Source organism: Sinocyclocheilus grahami, unplaced genomic scaffold (assembly GCF_001515645.1).
Source record: "Sinocyclocheilus grahami isolate Dianchi unplaced genomic scaffold, SAMN03320097.WGS_v1.1 scaffold1471.1, whole genome shotgun sequence".
NCBI lineage: Eukaryota > Metazoa > Chordata > Actinopteri > Cypriniformes > Cyprinidae > Sinocyclocheilus > Sinocyclocheilus grahami.
The window spans coordinates 39,680-63,947 of record NW_015506650.1 but is presented as its reverse complement, the minus strand read 5'-3'; the positions used below and the strand labels follow the sequence as shown (position 1 = coordinate 63,947).

Sequence of the window (24,268 nt, the reverse complement as noted above, 5' to 3'; positions counted from 1 at the left end):
CGCCAGCCCCTGAGAGTGATACACAATCGATGTGGCCTTTTGTTTTCACAGATTTGGTTGTGTAAGCATACCTAGCTGAATGATACATCACAGCGAAACAAAATGCAAGCTGAAGTAAAGCTGTGCAGAATGTGACAGGCAGTTTCTTTTTAGGTATTTACGCAGATTTTATTGGAGTCAACACAGGGAAACAGGCTGAGGCTGGCAGAGTGATAGCCAAATATCACAATACAAACAGAAACCTCTTCAGCTGTTTACTCAAGTTTCAGAGAGGTGTTTAATATTATAAAAGGTCTGATTTTAACAAGGCACTTCTCTTTGTTTTGCTTGTTAGTCTCTCTGCCAATCTTTCTTTCTCCCTTACTTTGGATTTTGGATTGCTAAAGAGTTGATTATTATGCTTTTCATGTCATATTTAGGCTAGGTGAAAAAACCCCTCTCCAGTACAAACACTCAAAATAGCTGAGATAGCAGGCCAACCATATAGCTGTATGCTAAATCAGAAGGCTAATCAGCTGGGTAACTGTGTGTTAAGCTATCAGGTTAATCAGTTAGTGGCATGTTGATATAGATGGCTAGCTGTATGGAATAGATATAATATTTATAACTTTATATAATGTAATTTGTGACACAATTTAATTTATTATCCGGCACTGAATGGAGTACCTTTTAAAGGTCATTTCAGCCAATAGAAATTAAGGGTCCAAGGGGAGCCCCTTTTCACCTAAATTTGGGACTACCAACAAGCAACCAATTATTTATTTATTTATTTATTTATATATATATATATATATATATATAAATTTTTAAGCAAACTATTATGTTGTTAATATGCACTATGATTCAAACGTTTTTAAAGTTTTTGAAAGAACCTTTTTCCTGTTTCAATACAATAATTTTATAACTTATAATTTCCACCTTTAAGTTCACAGAGCTAAGTGGTTGCTAAGTATTTTAATTTTAGCAACCAAACTTTATTTTGCCATTACCCCCCTAACAGTCACTGCATGCTTTGGGTAGGACCTCAATATGAGCGCATGTAGCTGGTCTCGCTGTTGGTATTACTTTAGCAAAAAAAAAAACAGAGGAGGAGTCACACCTGTCACAGACACTAATAAAATATGGGAATACTGGGAATACGATGATCAACCATGTGGCTTATATCAGGCATCTGCTTTATCGTGTCACACCTTGTTTTATTTCTTTGCTCATTTCAGTGTATTCTGCCTGAAAGGTCAGCAATCTGTGATATTTTACACGATTACCTGAGCACATGCTGTATTCTATATATCACTGGTTAAAAATGAATGACCCCAAAATTGCAGGGAAGTGAATTTGGTGAATAATTTAAGGATCTGACACAGATATATTGAGCCCTGCTGCATATCTGGCCTCCCTGTTTCTTCTCGCTCTCTGTCCTGCACCCTTTCTGCTACGTGGGACATCAATCAGGATGTCCCTACCTGCTCGTAGGTGTTTAAACAAAGTGATTGGCTTTGACCTCTAGATTATCCCCTTGTCCTTGACAGATAGCATCTTACCTAAGCAAAGGATAACAAAGACAGTTGTGCCCCGCCAGAGTCAGATAGCAGCCTGTGCTTTTTTATTGACAGAGCCACTCGGTGGCTTCTAGTGCTGCTTTAGACAATAGTTGGCAGGACTTCAGCAAACAGGAGAAAATTGCTAAACCAGGCTTCTCCTGTGGGAGAGAGGTGACATATTACACAGTCTTTTCTGATGTATCAATGCTACATTGCGCTTTTTAAAGGTTCTCCCAAAAATCAAACTTCTGTCATCATTTTCTCACCCTCAAGTTGTTCCAAATTAGTTTATTGGGGGGGGGGGGGGGGTGGACTATCACTTTAAATGCAAGACAAATGAAAGAGTGTTATTTAGTGTGTAGATCAGGGGTCACCAAACTCGGTCCTGGAGGCTACTGTCCTGCAGAGCTTAGCTCCAAATTGCCTGAACACAACTGCCTGAAACTTTCAAGTATACTCAGTAAGACCTGGTTAGGGTTGGAGCGACACTCTGCCCTCCAGGACCGAGTTTGGTGACCCCTGGTGTAGATGAAATACAGCAGTCAGGAGAACTTGTAGAACGAGAAAGGAATAGTTCACCCAAAAAATTAAAGGGTCCAAGGGGAGCCCCTTTTCACCTAAATTTGGGACTACCAACAAGCAACCAATTATTTATTTATTTATTTATTTATATATATATATATATATATATATAAATTTTTAAGCAAACTATTATGTTGTTAATATGCACTATGATTCAAACGTTTTTAAAGTTTTTGAAAGAACCTTTTTCCTGTTTCAATACAATAATTTTATAACTTATAATTTCCACCTTTAAGTTCACAGAGCTAAGTGGTTGCTAAGTATTTTAATTTTAGCAACCAAACTTTATTTTGCCATTACCCCCCTAACAGTCACTGCATGCTTTGGGTAGGACCTCAATATGAGCGCATGTAGCTGGTCTCGCTGTTGGTATTACTTTAGCAAAAAAAAAAACAGAGGAGGAGTCACACCTGTCACAGACACTAATAAAATATGGGAATACTGGGAATACGATGATCAACCATGTGGCTTATATCAGGCATCTGCTTTATCGTGTCACACCTTGTTTTATTTCTTTGCTCATTTCAGTGTATTCTGCCTGAAAGGTCAGCAATCTGTGATATTTTACACGATTACCTGAGCACATGCTGTATTCTATATATCACTGGTTAAAAATGAATGACCCCAAAATTGCAGGGAAGTGAATTTGGTGAATAATTTAAGGATCTGACACAGATATATTGAGCCCTGCTGCATATCTGGCCTCCCTGTTTCTTCTCGCTCTCTGTCCTGCACCCTTTCTGCTACGTGGGACATCAATCAGGATGTCCCTACCTGCTCGTAGGTGTTTAAACAAAGTGATTGGCTTTGACCTCTAGATTATCCTCTTGTCCTTGACAGATAGCATCTTACCTAAGCAAAGGATAACAAAGACAGTTGTGCCCCGCCAGAGTCAGATAGCAGCCTGTGCTTTTTTATTGACAGAGCCACTCGGTGGCTTCTAGTGCTGCTTTAGACAATAGTTGGCAGGACTTCAGCAAACAGGAGAAAATTGCTAAACCAGGCTTCTCCTGTGGGAGAGAGGTGACATATTACACAGTCTTTTCTGATGTATCAATGCTACATTGCGCTTTTTAAAGGTTCTCCCAAAAATCAAACTTCTGTCATCATTTTCTCACCCTCAAGTTGTTCCAAATTAGTTTATTTTCTTCTGTTGAACACAAAAGAAGATATTTTGAAAAATGTTGGTAATCAAACAGTTGACAGTAGCCATTGACTTCCATAGTTTGGAAAAAATACCATGGAAGTCAACTGTTTGGTTTCCTTCTTTTGTGTTCAACAGAAGAAAGAAACTCTTACAGGTTTGGAAGTACTCAAGGATGTCTGGATTTCTATGATGGCGCAGACAACAATGCACCACGACTGGGCAGCTATTCAGGTGAGAGTTCTGCTGCAAACACTACATTTTTTTCCTGCTTTGGGATTGAAATATCTTGCCTGAGCATATATTTTCTTTCACTCCAGAGAACCTTCATCATCATTATATACTCTATATCTTTTGCAGTGATTCCTCAACTTTTTTTCCTATTGTTACCACATGAGATTTTAATTTAATATTTCTATAATTTAACTTTAAGTCAGTTAATGGTCACATGCGATGCAGGTAAACAAATAAAAAATTTTACCTTTTCTGTAAGTGTCTTATTTAGATTTTTTATTTTAGTTTGACATTTTATTTAATTATTAACTATTCAAAAACTCAAAGAACCCCTGAGGGTTTGCAAACCCCCATTTATTTAAATCCCAGGGATTTAAAAATATGGAATGGAAATAGACTAAAGACTGGACTAGTGTTGCTGTAGATACTATACATTTTTGTAATCATAATGAATGAGGTTGGTTAGGCAGCATTCCCCTGGACAACGTCTTTATTCAAAAATCTCACTGCTGAATGCCAAGATTGGCCAATCAGAATCAAGTATTCCAGAGCACCATACAGTATAATACACTTGTGTAATTTAGGTCTTAATTAAAATTACAGGAATATTACATTAGAAGTAGTGGAATTCCTCTATCCAAACAAAATTATCTTTGCTCTTAGTCTTTACAAGAAACAAATTTAAATGAAAACATCACAGATTCCTCGCCAGAACTTGATATCATTAATTGAGTCATACCTTGAAGAAAGTCAGTCATTTGTAATTTTTGGAGCCAGGAAGCTTGGAGGAGGTGCATCATGCTGTTTTTGGCTAGCTAATTAATTGCTATGTCTGGCAGTACACCTTACCACTCAGCACTTCATTTGTTTGTAAACAGAGCGGCCAGAGGAAGTCTACTGATGCTAACAGCTTGTCATTGCTGAGCCCTGATGGTTTAATGGTCTTCTTGTCGTCGAGAGACAGTGTACAGTGTTTGGAAGAGTGTTTCTGGGCTGTTCCTGGAGGATGGGAAACACTGCTTTATAGTGTCCTGTTGGGAACAGTGACTTTATCTTGCTTTCAAGGACAGTCAAGGTTTTTATGGCTGCACTGTGGGAGCAGTAATTGAGATGGTTCCAGCAGCTCAGAAGTTGGCCTCAGAGTTGAACTGTACAGCAGGAAGTATTTAAAACAGTGAGGGTGCAGTATCACAAGACAAATGTTAACAGGTGTACCAAAACTTTTCTTCACAGCATGGACATTAAAGATGTTCCCATTAATACAGTCTGATGTGGTCATAGGCCACACCTTGTTATGCTCTAAACGTCTTTGCTTGGTAATCCACTTTATCTGATTCTTATTTCCAGCCCAGCTAATGTGATTTTGACTGTGCAAAAGTAAAGAATTGCAGCTTTTCATAATCTTCTGCAGTCCATTGCATACATAACACAGTTTTTTTCCTTTATCAGGAACCACCATTCCTCAGCTCCTGAATAGCACATCTAACAACCTCTACCTGAACTTTGTGTCAGACATCAGTGTGTCAGCAGCCGGCTTCCATCTGGAATATACAGGTACAACTCAACTGCAGAGTGTAACAACATTACTCTATTGATTCCTTTCAAATGACCGGGTCCAACAGGACACTCAGTGTTAAATAAAGCCTGCATTTACAACCCTAGACCTTGACCTCTTGGGGAAGTCTTTGGTTTTTCAATTTTCTTTACAAGTAACGAGTATTAGATGGATTGATGGACAAGTGATAGATAGATAGATAGATAGATAGATAGATAGATAGCTGGCAGTACACCTTACCACTCAGCACTTCATTTGTTTGTAAACAGAGCGGCCAGAGGAAGTCTACTGATGCTAACAGCTTGTCATTGCTGAGCCCTGATGGTTTAATGGTCTTCTTGTCGTCGAGAGACAGTGTACAGTGTTTGGAAGAGTGTTTCTGGGCTGTTCCTGGAGGATGGGAAACACTGCTTTATAGTGTCCTGTTGGGAACAGTGACTTTATCTTGCTTTCAAGGACAGTCAAGGTTTTTATGGCTGCACTGTGGGAGCAGTAATTGAGATGGTTCCAGCAGCTCAGAAGTTGGCCTCAGAGTTGAACTGTACAGCAGGAAGTATTTAAAACAGTGAGGGTGCAGTATCACAAGACAAATGTTAACAGGTGTACCAAAACTTTTCTTCACAGCATGGACATTAAAGATGTTCCCATTAATACAGTCTGATGTGGTCATAGGCCACACCTTGTTATGCTCTAAACGTCTTTGCTTGGTAATCCACTTTATCTGATTCTTATTTCCAGCCCAGCTAATGTGATTTTGACTGTGCAAAAGTAAAGAATTGCAGCTTTTCATAATCTTCTGCAGTCCATTGCATACATAACACAGTTTTTTTCCTTTATCAGGAACCACCATTCCTCAGCTCCTGAATAGCACATCTAACAACCTCTACCTGAACTTTGTGTCAGACATCAGTGTGTCAGCAGCCGGCTTCCATCTGGAATATACAGGTACAACTCAACTGCAGAGTGTAACAACATTACTCTATTGATTCCTTTCAAATGACCGGGTCCAACAGGACACTCAGTGTTAAATAAAGCCTGCATTTAGAACCCTAGACCTTGACCTCTTGGGGAAGTCTTTGGTTTTTCAATTTTCTTTACAAGTAACGAGTATTAGATGGATTGATGGACAGATGGATGGACAAGTGATAGATAGATAGATAGATAGATAGATAGATAGATAGATAGATAGATAGATAGATAGATAGATAGATAGATAGATAGATAGATAGATAGATAGATAGATAGATAGATAGATAGATAGATAGATAGATAGATAGATAGATAGATAGATAGATAGATACAAGTGGGAGGATGGATGATGATATGAACTCAGACCAGATATGTTCCATCTTTTTTTATGCCAAGTAATCAAAAGGGTTAATGGCAATGGAAATAGAGGTGGTCTCAGCGAGCAGACGTATTTTCGTATCAGAATTTGGCCAAATGATCTGTATGTCTGCAGGTGCTGAGCCAAAGAGAGACACCTGTTCCACACAAAACAGAGCCAGATGTCCACATTTACATTCATAAAATAATTAGCCAGAAAACAGTTCTTCTAACCACATGTTTTCAGTTACCAGCTCACCAAATCCTCACAGGCTTGCTGAAACACAAATATATCCTTTTAGGAGATTTCAGCATCCTGAAATCTTTTGCACGCAGTTGTTGTCAGTGCTATTCTGTGGAGATTTTTTATATGCCAGATGACTGCAGCAGTTTTGAACTCTGTGTGTTTACAGCTATTGGCTTAGATACATGTCCAGAGCCTCAGACTCCAATTTATGGGATTAAAGTAGGGGATCGATACATGGTGGGAGATGTTGTCATATTCCAGTGTGAGCAAGGATATTCCTTACAGGTGAGGCCAATGTGTTGTTTAAAACAAACATGCATCTGACTTATTTTGTGCATTGATCTTCTCCTTCACAAACAGTTTTGCCATACATTCATTGAAGCACAGTTCTGCATATGTGACTTGAAAATAATAATTGTGATTTGAAAATAATCTGTTTTGTTTCTGTCTAGGGAAATGCTCATATCACATGCATGCCTGGACCAGTGAGGAGGTGGAATTATCCGGTACCTCTTTGCCTCGGTAAGGTCTTACGAAATGGATTGTGGAAGATTGTGTTTCTCAGTTTCAGATTCCCTTTCATCAGCAATTGAATAAGAGGCTCTACGATGGGTTATGTGAGTTTAGGATGAAGTTTGATTCATCATCTCCTCCTAAATTCCTCCCGTCCCAGCAGGTTTTATTTCATTCCAATCCTAAAATGCAGAGCGTGGCAGAGTTTTCGATCACACTTTACAATATTGTGATGGATTATCTGGTGTTTATTTATGGGACCGTTTTTAAAGTGAAAGCCAACTAGAGCCTTTATGTTTCAGTGTTTGGCTTCATTTTTCAACTGTTTTGGCCTCAGCCAAGTTGAAAATCCTGAAATACCCAGCTCAATAATTTACCACCCAGCTGCTCGTACACATTCTGAATGCAAGCGCTCCCACAACTGTGACTTTTTTAACACTCCTTTCTGAATGGTTTCTGCTCAATTCAGAGGTCAAAGATATCTCTAAGCTTGAGTTTACATGAGTACTGTTGTTTTGTCACTGCAAAAACCTATTTCCAAATGAATGTCAAGCTTTTTTTAACACAAACATGACCAGTAAAGCATTTAGATACATTTGTTTTTCAGCACACTTAATAATATGTGGATTTTTGTTTTCATTATTTCTGTTATTTTAAGTAAGTTAAAGTAAATAAATAAAATTGTAAAAAAAAAAATAATAATAATAAAAATAGCTTAAATCCCACCCCTGCAAACTGACATTCACCTGAAATTGTTCTTATATGATAATTCATTACACTTGGATATATGTCACAATATGGAAGAAAAGATCTGTCGCTACTTCCATTTCGCAACTTTAAAGGTGAAGTGATTTTGGTGCCTCTAATGGCAACAAGTGGAATTGCAAAAATAGTGATTTTTATCATTTTTATTATCGTTTTTGTTGATTAGCTTTCAAACAAGTTCCCACAAACAAACAAGACAGCCCCACCCCCAACTGACGCCATTGGTTGCATTATCATGCACATTTTCAGCTGTAAAATCTTGGGTAAACAAGGTGGCCAGGGTATCCCTTAGTACAGTTGATCTTTTGCCTGTCTGTAAGCCTTCAGTGTTGCAAACATGAAATATAATGAATAGAGTGTGAGCAGAAATGATTAGTTTGGTCAATGATTTGTATGTGTTTGCGGGGGACGATGATAGAAAGATGGAGATTCTCTTTGACTGCCAAGCTGATGTGCCAGACATCTCTCCCTTTCACTGCATCAGCCCATCCTGTTTCTAGCATATCCTGTGTGGCCAGTAGGCTTTCCTACAAGACCAAGTTTGTGTCTTTTTCCTCAGATCAGTCCATCACTGATCAAGGGCCCCTTGTTTATCTTTTATATTGCTTGGGCTCATGTCTGAGTTGCCCTTCCCTTGACCTGCCCAATTCCCTTTGCCTCCTGTTTTAAAGAAGTTGGAAGGAAGTTTCTACTACTGATATATGCAGCAACGTTGTCCAGTCTCTCCTGTGCCAAAACTAGAGTGTTTGCTGTGATCTCCATAATACCGTTGGAATCACGACTTAAATCCCAAGACATGTTGATGCTTTTGATCATGTTCTTCATTCCTCCAAAAGAGACAATAGGTTTTGTATTTGTGCCAACAAATAGACTGCAGATCTGAATTTCTTTTTTAATTTCAGTGTGTTTATAGCTTTTATTTCTGTTTAAGTGCTTTTCTGCTATTTTGCTGCTTCTTAAGCAACAGTTTAATCTAAGACTAAGTGAAAGCAAAGGACTGAACACAAGGGAGTTGACGTAATATGTAAATTTAATTACTCTTGCCAACTGCAGCTTTTACACTGATACAGTCATTTAGCAGTCTGAGGCACATGTTCTCAGTCAAAAAAAACATTTTTGGCCAAGTGCGATCACACATACAATTTTTTTTCTGGTTTACAGGAACTCTCAGCACTTTCATATATATGCTTACGGACAGTTAGGATGCATCACCGCTAGGGCTGTGCGACTGTTTGTTCTTCAAATTTATCTTATCTCAATTATTAGTGGATCACATGACCTCAGTTGCACTTCTAATTCCTGTATCTATATAAGTTTCATAAAAGCAGCAGTGGAATTTAAAATTTTTATTTAAATTCAATTTAAAATGAATTTGAATTATAATTAAGACTACTCCATATTATCAACAGACATCAATTCATATTGATCAATAGTAGATTTATAAATTTAAATTAAACCTAGATTAATAAATTCTTATTTATTAAATAACAAAAAAATTAATTCAGGATATTTAATGCATTAATCTAATTAATGCTAATAAACTGAACCTGAATTGAGAATGTAATCAAATGTTCAGATTAAAAGACTATTTTAAGGTACAGCAGTGTTTCCTATTTGTCAAAAAGTACTGTTCGTTTCTTATTGGGAAGATTTTTTTAAGGGGTTTGACTTGTGACATTTTTTGTGCTGTATTCATTCAGTGATGCAGTAGAGATGGAGTGCATGATGTGCAACACTTTTGGCTGTGTATAAAGTAAATCTTTATCTGTATATTCACAGCTCAGTGTGGTGGAGCAATGACGGACGTTAGCGGAGTGATTCTGAGCCCTGGTTTTCCTGGCAACTACCCAAGTGGTCTGGATTGCACCTGGACTGTCACCCTTCCCATTGGCTTCGGTACATGCATGTCATTAAACTGCGTAGGAATGAGCTACAAAATGTTGTGACTCCAGACCTTTTATCAGTGTCACTTACCGTGGTCAACATGTTGTTTAAGGAATCCACGTGCAGTTCCTGAACTTCTCCACTGAGGCAATCCACGACTACCTGGAGATCCGAAGCGGGCCTAGTGAGACTGGTACAGTGATTGACAGGTTCAGTGGGCCGCAGGTTCCTGAGTCACTCTTCAGCACCACCCATGAAACCAGCTTCTTCTTTCACAGCGACTATTCCCAGAATAAACCTGGATTTCACATTACATACCAAGGTGAGACTTTGAACATTTCCCAAGATCCATTAGGCATCTTATTTTGTATTAATTCTCCTCAATTGTTTGTCTTTCTCCAGCCTATCAGCTGCAGAGCTGTCCTGACCCCCGACCCTTCAGGAACGGTATTGTAATAGGCAGTGACTTCAGCGTGGGCATGACGGTGTCTTTCGAGTGCTTACCCGGTTACTCGATCATCGGAGAGACCTCTCTAACATGCCTCCATGGAATCAGCAGGAACTGGAACAACCCTATACCACGCTGTGAAGGTGGCTTTTTAATCTTGTCCTCAATATAAAATCTTTATACTATTCACTATTGAAATTGAATGACCTCAGTGTTTCTTGCATGCAACTGCTCACTGTAAGTTATTATGAATGTGTCATCACTTGCTTACAGCTGATAACATTATACGCAAGCTCACGAGTGAGATTTATTGCCTTATCTCAACAGTATTACTAGATTATGCGTGATGTTAAACAGCGCCACGCATCTTTATGGTTAGAACAAATTCTCAATGGCTCACCGATCAACATTATTTCCCAGAGCACAAAGAGGTGATGTCATAGCAGAGCGATCGCGGCTAGGAGATGAACTTTAAGAGATAAAACCTTTAAAGATGCACTAGGTCATTTTGTTCTTGTTTCACCAGCTCCTGTTCATCTTCATAAATCAAGATGAAATGGCCTTGGATTATATACTGACATCTAATTGCTGAGATTGGAACTGGCTGATTTGTTCTGAAAAGTGCAACAAATTATTTTTTTAATTCAAAGTAAAGCCTTTGTTATGGAGATAGAATTTTTGCCTAATTCCAAATAAATCGATTATGATCCACAATAAATGTAAAGAGATTAACAAAAATTAAACATATTGACAAATAAATAGAACGAGATCCACAAATATATCGTACGACTACATTACTGTGTGGTAAACTCTCATAGGAATCTCTTAAATATGTCATGATGGCCTTATTAGGAATCAGTTAATATTCGTCAGTGTATGATAAATAACAATAACACTGAAGAGTTATGGAACTGTATGTGCAGATGAATGAGCCACAAGAACAGAGACCACACTCCAAACGTCCTTGAATGTAAGACACTCACTCTTGTGTGCAAAACAGCCTGCAGTCCTCTGAAAAGCCTCAAAGCACACATGCTTGTGTCTGTGGAAGGAAATCATCCTTTAAATCTCCCAAAAACACTTTTATGACTAGCTGCCACCTAATTTGCTTGGTTAGGCATCACAGTATCTCTCAATTTGAAAAGTAGTTATATAAATTGCCTTTGCACAGTTCCTCAAGTCAGGAGACAATTTTCGGGATTAAATTCAGTTTCGCTTCTGCATTCCCTAATGTGGTGTCTTGTTACTAAATGGGAAACTTCACACTTGTTTTGTTTGACTTTGTCTGGTCTTTGATGACACTACATAGAGGTGCCATTAAATTGCACATTAGCTAAATATTTACATCTATGTTTCGATACACATAGATTATAGTTCTATTTGCCATTAGTGCATGTGTATTGTTTTTATTTTATTTTTTTCGTATAAGTATACTGTTTCATTTTGTTTAAATATTTTTTTATTATGTTCTACAAGAAAAATTAATTATTAATTGAAGCACATAGTTAATTATTAATTATATGTGCATGCAGTGATCTACAAATGCACAGGACACCATTCACAAATGAATGCCAGGCAAAATTGTTATTGTGACATAGAAAGCTATTTGTGAATATGTTTTTTATTTGCAAATCTCATTTTATTTATTTGTGATTTTAATTCATGTTTGTGAAATGATTATTAAGATTATTAATTATCTTTAAGTTTAAATATGCTTGGTTTGTGGGCATAAATGACTTTCTGCAGCTTTTTGTAATAGTTGTGCATAATTTCCCTTCTGAGCTTTGTCTCTTTAACCTTGCAGGAAAGATTTTTTGCTAATTGGGTATACTTCATTTTATTTTGCTTTCTGTAGCTACTGGTTTTGGCCTCCTCATGGAAATTAAGCCCATTTGCTCCAGTATTTTAGACAAAGGGAATGTGTCTTCAAACAAGAAGAAAAATCTCTAGAGGTTTGGCAAGCTTAATATAAGGAATAATTAAACAACAATACAGATTTTATACTTAAAGTTCTTTGAGGAAAAATTGCTAAGTTCAACTTCCAGGTTCCCGAATTGAAGCTGTTTTTGTAGCACAGCACTCAACTTTTGAAATTATTATCTTCTTGATAGATTCTGAAAGAAAGAGTCACAGATAACAGCACGCTTTAGCCAGAGTTTGTGTCCTTACAGAGTCAGTTTAGGCCAGTTGGTTGTTTGGAAGAGCAGAGGCTTTTGACTAATTGTCCTTCACATCGTTGTGACACCCAGTTGCGGGGGAGATGGAATAATGCATTGAATGAAACCCATGATGAGTCCAAAAATTAATGTCAGCTGTTCACTTTTCATATCAGAAGTCCCTCTTGTTTAAGAAAAATTCCAGAGGGTACTTTTATTTATTAATGGATTTTGCATACCCTACACGCACCGTTGTTTTAAATAATGCATTTTCACCACGGATAGAGGTTACATTATTGCATTTTTTTTCTTACTTTTTTGCTTGGTACAATCTGTAGTTGAGATTGCATTTGTTACATGTTGCAGTGCTTCAGTCTGTCCCAAAAACTGCTAGACAACGTGCTCTACTAAAACTTGTGAACAAACTTACAACCACACCTCTGTATTTCTCTCTCTGGGTCCTCAGTGTGCTGCTCCTAGTGATCATCCCATGCATCATAGGTGACCTAGATAAAACAGTGTCTCCTGGATCATTAGTCGAGCTCTATCGTTCATGTACAGAACAAAGACTTTATGCATTTCTGCTAGGCTGGCCTAATGTAAAGACAGCAGCAGAAATGGCAGGAAGATAGTTTAATAAACTACAAGACATAGAGAAATGACTGCCTGTTTGGAGATGCGCTTCTCGCTTTTTCTTGCAGTCAATAATAGGGGAAATATTGCTGTCTCCGCTTAAAGTCCCATTTCAGACAATATGGCTCATAAAAGCAGCGTTCAGCGCTGTACTGCAGCAGAGATCAGTCTTAAACTATGAAGCACGTAGTTTATTTACTCTCAGTGTAATTGCAGTGTCATTACTTTTGCTGGGCCACTAGGTTAAAGCCGCATTTCAGTGACTTAAGGTTCATAAAAGCAACCTTAAGTGATAAAGTGCAGTGGAGATGAGTCTTAAAATGTTTAATTTATTTACTCTGTGTGTAACTGCAGAATCTTTACTGGGTGTTTCAGACAACACAAAAAAAAATTTATTTGCACTTGCTGTATGTGCTGTTTTAGGAGCCTACTTTAAATGCAGTATATTTGATTTTATACAAAGCTTTTTTCCATCTTTTGTTCATCATTTAATAAATTACTGCATGCTGCTATGATCAACAGAAGAACTTTTAGCAAATTCTCTTTACCACCCACAATAATAATGCAACGTTAACTGTGCCAGGTGAACAAATTCGTAAACAAGGCAGAATGTATAATGACCTTCATTTCCCAATAAATTGATGTTTTCGCTGAAAAGAGTGACAACGACTTAATTTTAACAGTCAGGCTCCATTTATTGTAGATTGCAGGTTTTTGCGCCGAAAAAAAAAAACAGGAGCCTACTTTAAATGCAGTATATTTGATTTTATACAAAGCTTTTTTCCATCTTTTGTTCATCATTTAATAAATTACTGCATGCTGCTATGATCAACAGAAGAACTTTTAGCAAATTCTCTTTACCACCCACAATAATAATGCAACGTTAACTGTGCCAGGTGAACAAATTCGTAAACAAGGCAGAATGTATAATGACCTTCATTTCCCTAGAAAATAGATGTTTTCGCTGAAAAGAGTGACAACGACTTAATTTTAACAGTCAGGCTCCATTTATTGTAGATTGCAGGTTTTTGCACCGAAAAAAAAAAAAATGTTTTTAGAAAAAAAAAAACTTTGTTTCCCATTGCATAAGTTGACTTAGGCCTGTCTAATTAAAAATAATAAGATCAGTAATTCTGGATGTAGCTGTGGATAAATTGTAAATCTCGCTCCATTTCTGTTTTTTGCAGGGATGGTCCTGACCAGAGTTCACCCCAGATCGGTCAGTTCAGTGGTAACACAGCCCTGGAATCTGTCTACAGCACATCCAATCAGATCCTCATCAAGTTCCACAGCGACTTTAGTGGAAGTGGTTTCTTTGTGCTTAGTTACCATGGTGAGATGCTCCACGCACTTCAGGTTCCATTCATAGACATGTTTTACCAGCTTATCCAATCAGCACCTCATTGACCGCTATGGTTTTTAACAACACAAATTAATTAAACTGTTGACCAAACTGTTTAAACACTATATCATTTGCCTCTGTGAGAGACTGAATGATTTACATTTTTTTATCCGTTCAAAGGAATTTTAATTGAGGGCAGTTAATATATTCAGACTATGTAGCCTCATGTATATGGAAGCCACCTAATAATACTTGCACTTCTGTCTAAATGACTCCTTAAACTTGTTTAATTTTAACCTTGGTACTAAAAAATGTAATGATTTCTAAACAGGAATTGGTGAAAGTTGCCATTACTGTGTCATTTCAATCCCCACCAGGCATTTACATTGGCTTACATTTTCATATTGACTTGGGTCAGACTGCTGACTATTATTTATAGTTTGTTACATGCTTGCATATTGATCCTCGGTGCATGTCAGCTGTCATTCTGGGCTTAATGATCCTGAGATGCATTGAAAGAAAATGACCATTTCAGACTGCCAGCAATCAAAATGTTATGCATAGAGTTCTCTGATTAGTCTGGTTTGTATATTTCCATTCAATTTCTCTAAATCCTTAATTAAATGGATAGGCTACCTAAAATGAAAAATATTTCATTTAGTCAGCCTCATGTCAAAAATGTATAACTTTCTTTTTGCTGTGGAACACAAAAGGAAAGGTTTTGAAGAATGTTCATGCTGCTCTCTTCTATCCTGTCCTGAAATCAGCATATGAGAGCTTTATTTGAGGAATAGTCTGAAATTTAAGTTCTTAATCACCATTCACTTTCATTGTATGGCAAAGAGCAGCAACGCATTCTTTATAGCTAACACGTTTCATAACAAAGGGAAAAACTCTCAAACACAAAGAATCTCTCCTAAAGTCTCCCCAGACGCGCGCCTATTCCTCTCCACGGTGCCGCTGACCGTTCTTCATCATATATAACTTGTAATATGATAATCATAGACTAATATGATATGAGTAGCATTCGCCTCAACTCTTCCGTGGCGGAGAAAAGCCTCCAATTCTCACGTTCACGAACTACAACGGCCAGAGAACACTGACTGGCTGACCGGATGGAGACCCCCCCTCTATCGCCCACCCTGGTGACGCAGCGGTGTCAGAGTTCACAGGGTCTGTAATGGCCGATCTGAGTGACGTGTAATTGCAGCCCAGAACTGACCGCAGATCTCTATAACATCAGAAGGGCTCCATGCGCGCTGGAATGAGATGGAGAGCCATCATCTCCTGACGCGCTGGATTCCGTTACCTGGACAGAACGCGAATATCTCACAGATGGAAGCACGCAGAAACGTGAAAATGGTCTTGTTTGAAAGAAGAGATCCTAATCTAAAAGATAATATAGAGTTTATAGATATTTGTGGCTGTTTGCGGCTAACTGAAGCAGTGCTACGAGTAGAAATGTTACACAATAAAAAATTTTGTTTTTTTTTTTTACATCGCAATTCAATTGAAGATAATTCGATCTATGATTGTCACACAATGAAATAATCTACATCGTCAAATTCCTGAGAATGAGAGCTTTCTTGTGATATATGACTTGACAAATCAATCAAATACACATTCTTCATAAAAAAAGTTCGCAGGTGGTTAGGCAGAAAATCGTGTGTGGGACGAATACATTTCTAAGATTAATTTTACTGCTTTATGAATTTAAAAACCAAAAAGAATGGTATTATTTGTAAAGAAGACACTCCAAGCTTTCAAATGAACCCATATATGGGCTGATACCATATAAGGAAGGCTATGTAAATGAAGCATACACATTTTTAACGTGACTTTGGACCCGTATCCGGGTCCGCAGAGTTTAACTGGTTTTAAATAAAACCTTTTTTGTTACACCAAATAATTTTTTTTAGATTAAGACGTAAGGGTGAGTAAATGATCACATTGGTTCTGTTATTCTTTTAACACTTTATACATTTAATGTTGTGTGTTGGCAGTAAAAAACTTTTGTTGTGAGATTTTATGCTCCAGACCATATTGTTTTGTCACTCAATGAGTTCTGTTTCTTCACCTGTCTTTCGTGGATTGAATTGCAGATGACTAATTTTGCATCTGCAGATATTTTAGACTGCGATGCGCATGCATAACAAAGAGAAAGGATTGTCTATATTTACTCAGATTTGCCCTGGGAATAACGCGTTCCATCATAATGAGTTTAGCTTTGATTCCGTTTGATTCTGAATAAATGGGGCACAGAGCCTGAAAGCCAACTTTATTTCTACCAACTGCTTTGATATGAATTAGTAAAAATTACCATCCATTAAACGGAAATATTCATCTAGTATTTAGTATGTTATCTAATCATATTAGGGCTATGTTGGGTCTGCCAATCTGCTCTCTGATGTCGCATCCTCTAGTGTTTTAAAGCCAATCTACCCAAAGCAGCTTAGACAGGAATCTATGGAATATGATTATGAGCTCGGAATGGGCTCTCAAATGCAGAGATCATGCCCTCCAGATTCACTCAGGTTTATTAGCGGGGCTTTACTCAATATTCCGTCCAGACACCAAGAACATCAAAGAGGCATCTATGAGTTTGAGAAGCACCAAGTAGCCCATTTTAACGACTTCATTCCGAAGTCTCATTCTAATGGCTCTCAGAAGTATACACACTTACAAACTATCCATTTCTGCCTCCCCGGTCAATGATTCATCAAAGAAAAACTCTAGACAACAGCAAAGAAGGTTTGTAATTGAATAAATTTAGTGTGTGGGGGTTTTTAAAATACAACCCTCTGTTGTTTTTTACCCTCCTTTTTCACACCCACTTGAAAAGCCTCTTGTAGGGATGTATAGTGTCTTCAGCCACATGGCTGCTGATCAGAGCATCCAACCTCATCTCCCCGGGCTGCCCGTTTGTTGCCGTTCCATTTTGGCCACTTACCCCAAAACACAACAGGGAACCCGTCAGGAAGCAAACTGAGAAGGAGCCACATGCTAAGTGGGCTTCAATAGTTAATTAGCTTGTTTCCAACTCGGCCTTCTGAAACCTCAACTTGGCAAGAGAAGACAAAGCCTCATGATGGAAGACTCCGCTCATGATAACCTCAAAGCGAAGAACTCAAAGGTTTCTGATATCCATCTTAATCAGTGTGAAGTCGCTACAATTATGGCTTCATGTCAAACTTCGAATCAGCTCGACTACTTCGAGGTCCTGTTGCGTTTGCAGTTTTCATTAACACCAGAATAATTAACTCGCCAATTATGCTGTGCAAAGCTACTCGGTAATTATCACCGACACTCGTGGCTATATAGATTGCACAGGAAAGGGCCACAGTGCTGTTTATACTCTCACAACAAATGCATTACTCATGCAATCCGTAGACGGATAAATGTTCAGTTAATTCCTTCTCTTCTTAAGTGATTCGCTCATTATGTGAGTCGTTTTGTTCTTGGCTTCTTCAACAACCGTGACACGCTCACTTGCAAGCATGTGTATCCCGTCATAGATGTAAGAGATTGATAAGGCTCTGTACTAACATCGCAGAGCGGCCCGTAGCGCAGTGATAGTCACCCTTCCGTGCACCTCAGTGTCACCCTACTTAATCATATCATTATTTGTCACGGCAGGTTCCTCTGTCATTAGTACTGTCTAGATGCCAATGCAAATGTGCTGAACATCACACTGCGCCAGGGCGTTTTTATCAGAGGCAACAGATTTCAATGAGAAAATAATGGGCTGAACCAAAATAAAATGAGAAGTATTATGAAATATGACATTTAATATTATTTACATCAATGTTTGTCTGTTCAAAAGCAATGCCAGGGGTGCAGCAACTACTTTGCCTTCATAAAAAATGGCTTGAATACAGTATGAGGGGTAAAAAGTCACATGAGGAGGCAGTGCTTTCATGTCGCTGGGATTGGCTCATTGTCTCAATGTAATCATGTGTTTGACATGAAAATAAGTTTGGCCACACACATGCACAAACATGAGGTGCATTCACATAAGTGAAATTTTAGTGGAATTTCAGTGTAGTGATGTATGAAGCACAGTTCACAAAGAAATCACTTTAAAGCCAACCATCTTTCTGTTGATCAATGCGTTGAATCTGCATGACCAGCTTGAACCCATTGCGAAATCTGCGTGGGAAATCACCTTCACATTTCACTATTTTGAGATGGGGCAAAGAGATCTTTTAGAGATAACTTTGTACAGATGAATACATTGATAAATACTGTATAAATGCTAATTATGATTTTATATGTATTTTGTATGTATGCTTTTATATGTATTTTTCATTACATTTCATTAAATTTTTAAGAGTTTTGAATCTCTTAAAACTCATCAGATCTTTGTGACCACATCTTTTGTCCACTTCTTTTGCAGCCTACCAGTTACGAGTGTGCCAGCCTCCACCAGAAGTGGCAAACGCAGATATCCTGATGGAGGATGATGAGTTAGAGATAGGTATGAACACATGCTATTGCTATTGTTAATAAAAGTGGTTCTGATTCTGTTCAGGTCTCATTCCAGCCAACTGTCATCTGCCCTCATTGCCAAAGTGACTACTAAAATAGTACCCTAAATAAGACCCGTTTGTAGCATAAACATTTCACCCACTGGCATGTTGGCACAAATGATCAAGCCTGGCTTTTCTGGTTCTTGAGAAATTAGGACAATACTGTAAACGAGATAGATTCACTTTGCCCTGTTGCCTAGACACTGGCAGTGAATTGGAATGCCTCTCTGCATAGGAACACTTCAATGCGTCAAACGTCTGATGTTTTCCAGGTGCTTACGCATGATTATTTTTAGATAAGCAGTGGTGGTGGGGTTGTCATGCAAAGCCAATACAAGCAATTAATTAGACAGGGCTGCAAACGCTGCTGTTTTACAGCTCAATTATCAACCTCTTCAAGTTTAACCTTAAAATATATACATCACGCCCATATCTCTGACATCTGTCTCCATTAAAACCAAGAAGGTTCGCTGTCCCACCTAATTAAACGGACACTTAATCATTGCGACTCTCTTTGCATCTCAGGTGATATGACTACTAAAATAGTACCCTAAATAAGACCCGTTTGTAGCATAAACATTTCACCCACTGGCATGTTGGCACAAATGATCAAGCCTGGCTTTTCTGGTTCTTGAGAAATTAGGACAATACTGTAAACGAGATAGATTCACTTTGCCCTGTTGCCTAGACACTGGCAGTGAATTGGAATGCCTCTCTGCATAGGAACACTTCAATGCGTCAAACGTCTGATGTTTTCCAGGTGCTTACGCATGATTATTTTTAGATAAGCAGTGGTGGTGGGGTTGTCATGCAAAGCCAATACAAGCAATTAATTAGACAGGGCTGCAAACGCTGCTGTTTTACAGCTCAATTATCAACCTCTTCAAGTTTAACCTTAAAATATATACATCACGCCCATATCTCTGACATCTGTCTCCATTAAAGCCAAGAAGGTTCGCTGTCCCACCTAATTAAACGGACACTTAATCATTGCGACTCTCTTTCTCTCTTTGCATCTCAGGTGATATTATCCGCTATCGCTGTCACCCCGGATTCACCCTGGTGGGGAGTGAGATTTTGACATGCAGGCTGGGAGAACGGCTACAGATGGACGGACACCCTCCTTCCTGCCAAGGTGGGCATACTCTTCAAGAACAAAGCCCCTTATATGACACAGACCCACCAGCTTCCATTTACCAGGATTACGTGCCTAATGCATCCCCTTTCAGACACCGGAAGGAGTGCAGAACGGGGGTTAAAGGTTTCAGCGTGTTGCCACGGAAACTTCCAACCTCCGTCCACCAGTAAATTGCAGGATATTGGGATCGCTAGACTATAAGCTCAAATCACTCAGACGATCATCATACATGTAATGGAGGGTAAAATGTGATCAGAGGCGATATTGCTGATAGCCCATGAAGAGCTCAGTCATTCCCTGTCACTGCTCCTTCCCTCACATTCGCTGTTGATGAGTGATGCGGCTCTTGGAGTTTAGTGGCTCAAACAGCTGCTGCCATTAATCTTTCATGGCTCCCTCCTTCTTTCTGCATCCCCACGAGAAAGCACTCACTTTGTTAGAATTTGTCCTGTGCTTAGATTCAGGAAAGTGCCTGGAAACGGCAGTTCAATCATTTGTCATGCACATTAAAGCAGTTTCGGAGCAGAATAAACAAAGTGAGCCATGGAGCAGGAGAGCTCAAGAAGTGTTTTGCAGAGTATGTAACATTTCAGGCTGACTTGATTAAAAATTGTGGCTTCTTTTTTTTTTTCCAAGATGACAGACGATGGCCGCCATCTACAGTTTCTGAGGAAATATGGTACCAGGAAAATTATTTGCTGTTTTAAAACGAAGGAATTATTGTGATCAATAGATACCAGACCTGATTTCATTAACTATCAAACTAAACTAATTCAGTTCACAGCTTTAGTCTTGGAGTTTAGTTGAATTTAGTTTTGTTGAATTTGGTTTGGCTGATTAAGTGTAGCCAACTTTCATTTTGTTGAGTCGAGTGTAGAGTTCTCTAGTTTAGTTTTGTTTCTCTGAGCTGATTTCAGTTAAGTTCAGTCTTTTTCTAGGATTGCTGAGTCAAATGTAGTCTTGTCTTGTGTTGTCTAGTTTAGCCTAATTTTATTTAGTTTGTTTAGCTTCATTTAGTCTAATCTAGTCAAGTTCAGGTTTGTTGAGTCAAGTGTTGTCTTATCTAGTGTTGCTGAGCTGATTTCAGTTTGATTTAGATGAGTTCAGCTGAACTGAACTAAACTTTTGCTGAGTACCACATGAAACATGAAGACTTTAGTGGAGTAGTACCACATAAAATATGCCCATCTTATTGATACGTAAACCCTAAAATTATCTGCTTTGTACAAAATGAATAATTAATAAAATGGGTCTTTTTTTCCCCACAGTGCAATGTCCTGCTCATGATGTCCGATTTGACTCCTCTGGGGTGATTTTGAGCCCTGGGTATCCAGACAGTTACCCCAACCTACAGATGTGTTCTTGGAGCATCAATGTGGAGAAGGGCTACAATATCACCCTGTATTTTGAGTTTTTCCAGACTGAGAAGGAATACGACATTCTGGAAGTCTTTGATGGTAGACTTTTTTTCTCACTTAAACTAGGCTGTTATTGTAAACGTGTTTAATCTATGGAGATCTTTGCAACATATGCAACATTGAGTTCTCCTGATCCACAAAGTCATAACACTGCTTTTCATTTCACTTTTTTTTATTCAACATATGAAATGTGAATCTTGAATTGATATTAATCTAATAAGAGTGGATGTGCCTCTCACAGGGTGGTCACCATTTGTGGCCAAGGCCGTTATTATCTACACTTTGTCTGCTTCGCCCATTTTCAAGCTGTTTTTTTCAGAAAGTAATTTCAAAAGCCTAAGCCAAATTGTGTTCCACCTAAGCATCAAGCTACTTTTATGAGTTTCATCTTTTTTGACAGGTATAATTTGGTATAACAGTCCTCCTGAAATTTGTCTTTCTCTTCTGTTTCTTTTGAAGGACCCACAATTCATAGTCAGACACTGGCCACATTGAGTGGTGACCTCCCCACACCCTTCAACATCACCACTACTGGCCACCAGCTTCTTCTGCGCTGGTCAGCTGACCATGGCACCAATAAGAGGGGGTTCAGCATCCGCTATGTCGGTGAGTATCAAAGTATGTATCCATTTAAATCTCTTTATTGCTTGCATGTTTTCCGTCTCTGGTCTTGAATCTGAATGAGCATGTATACTTGGAGCTGTGGAAGTGTGTTTGGGTAGTTGACATGAAACACTTTTGGGTTGATTCCCTTGACCTGTTACACTCTTAATTAAAAATAATTCATGATTTCAAAATGAAATTCAAATCTCAAAATGGATATTCATTTTATTTACAGTATACTGAGCATTATAATGTTGTGATGGCTAAATATATTTTTTAAATGATTGATTGTAGTTTTAGGTATTTTATTTTTAAATTATTTAAAAACAATACAATTTTATTAGTTATCAGCCATAACATAAAAATAATTATTTGACTCTTTGGTATCTTTGTATCTTTGTATTTTAAAATCGATGCATCCCTATTTAAAACATTTTCAGACCAAAGGACAATTTCAAGAAATAGATCACAATTTGTCAAAAATCTGCATTTTGTCAATATTTACTGACCCTTTTCCTTATGCATGCATTTCTTCTATATAAATTTTATTATAAACCTGAAATATGTGTACTGATAGGGAAAAAAGTTATTGGATCTGATGTGTCAACTACCAATGTCTGTCAGAATCTTATGAGTGTGCATGTGCATGTATATGTTTGTGTATGAGTGTGACTGCATGTGCATGTATATGTCTGTATGAACATGGATGGACATGTACATGCTAAAAACATTTCTTTGTAGAAGTTACTTTGCATGTTAGGTACTTTGATGAGTTTATTTTGTCTTCTTTCCCAAGAGAGGGGTACAATACTACCTTACATCAGCTCAAATATGTTTGACAAATATCCTTTGCAGTTTAGGTCATGCACTTTACAGTCTCTTAGGAAAAAATCATACTGACAGAGCAAGAAAGGGCTGAGACCTATGGCCCAATAGTGCACTGTTGTTGAGTGAATGCTACACTTGCTGTTGCGGATGTCAACCAAAGACCTGGGGACTCTAAATACACATATTGCGCTCTCCTTCACCACACCTCTCCTTTCATTTCCTCAAGCTTGAGTGTGTGTGCTCAAATGTAGTAGAGTCGACTGAACAGGGACAGACGAATCTACAGAATGAGGGTTTTCTGTGGTCACTTAAAGTGGATAGTTTTCCTAGTGTCTCAGTGGTTTTTCCACGAAAAGATTTTTACAGACATGGGAAATGTGCTGTTCTCATGGACACGACCAATTCTTAAGTCAAGTTTGTTTAAAATCTAGTGATCATGTAGTTCAGCATGATTTGAGAATGATCCAAAGAGCATCCCATGCTTCAAAGGAAGCAACAACATCTGACCATCACATGATTCCTTTGATTAGTGTACTTATTTGAATAGTGACCTATAAAAAGTGCTGAATCTTAAATATTTCCTTTTTTTTTTTTCATTATATCATAAACATTTTTTGTTTAATTTAATAAACTTTGTGTTTACTTAAATTAGATCTTGAATCCCAGATTTTGGTCTCTTTTACTGTTAGATCCCTTAAATTGAAGAGATAATATTGATGATGAAAATGTTCAATGTTATTATTTAACTTATTTTGTTATTTTTTATTATTATATCATAAGGCATATTTCCAGATTTAAATTAGATTTTAGTCCTAGATTTTAAATATGGTTTCTATGGAAGCCCGTTTCCGGCACTGAATAAAAATTTTAAAAAAAAGGTTATTGCGACTTTTTATCTCACAATTCAGACTTTTTTCACAGAATTGCAAGTTATAAAGTCAGAATTGTGAGATATAAACTTGTGAGTATTTTATTTCTCAGAATTGCGAGTTTATATCTCACAATTATGACTTTTTAACTCACAATTGCGAGTTTATATCATGCAATTCTGAGGAAAAAAGTCCGAATTACGAGTTTGTATCATGCAATTGTGAGGAAAAAAAAGTCAGAATTGTGAGTTTGTATCACGCAATTATGAGAAAAAAAGTCAGAGTTGTGAGATAAAAAGTCACAATTACCTTTTTTATTTTTTATTCAGTGGCAGAAACGGGCTTCCATAGGTTTCATACTTTTAGACCCCTCTGTATATAAAGTGCAATGTAAAATCTTGATGATTAAAAACGTCCCAGGTTACGTATGTAACCATGGTTCCCCGAGGGAACGAGACGCTGCGTCGGAAAACGCTAGGGGAACGCCTTCAGCGATACCAAACTCTGAATCAT

At 37.9% G+C, this 24,268-nt stretch overlaps 1 protein-coding gene across 1 annotated transcript in view; it reads left to right on the top strand.

Moving 5' to 3' along the window:
• Positions 1–24,268, top strand: part of LOC107570536 (CUB and sushi domain-containing protein 3-like) — a gene marked incomplete at both ends in the record, with an annotated part of 308,112 nt that overhangs the window by 248,024 nt on the left and 35,820 nt on the right. Inside the window, 14 exon segments of the mRNA XM_016256763.1 lie at positions 4,951–5,055; positions 5,897–6,001; positions 6,796–6,914; positions 7,082–7,151; positions 9,687–9,803; positions 9,904–10,113; positions 10,194–10,382; positions 10,452–10,476; positions 11,002–11,043; positions 14,216–14,361; positions 18,767–18,847; positions 19,921–20,034; positions 21,306–21,494; positions 21,915–22,061. Of these exon segments, the coding sequence (XP_016112249.1) occupies positions 4,951–5,055; positions 5,897–6,001; positions 6,796–6,914; positions 7,082–7,151; positions 9,687–9,803; positions 9,904–10,113; positions 10,194–10,382; positions 10,452–10,476; positions 11,002–11,043; positions 14,216–14,361; positions 18,767–18,847; positions 19,921–20,034; positions 21,306–21,494; positions 21,915–22,061 (1,659 nt within the window).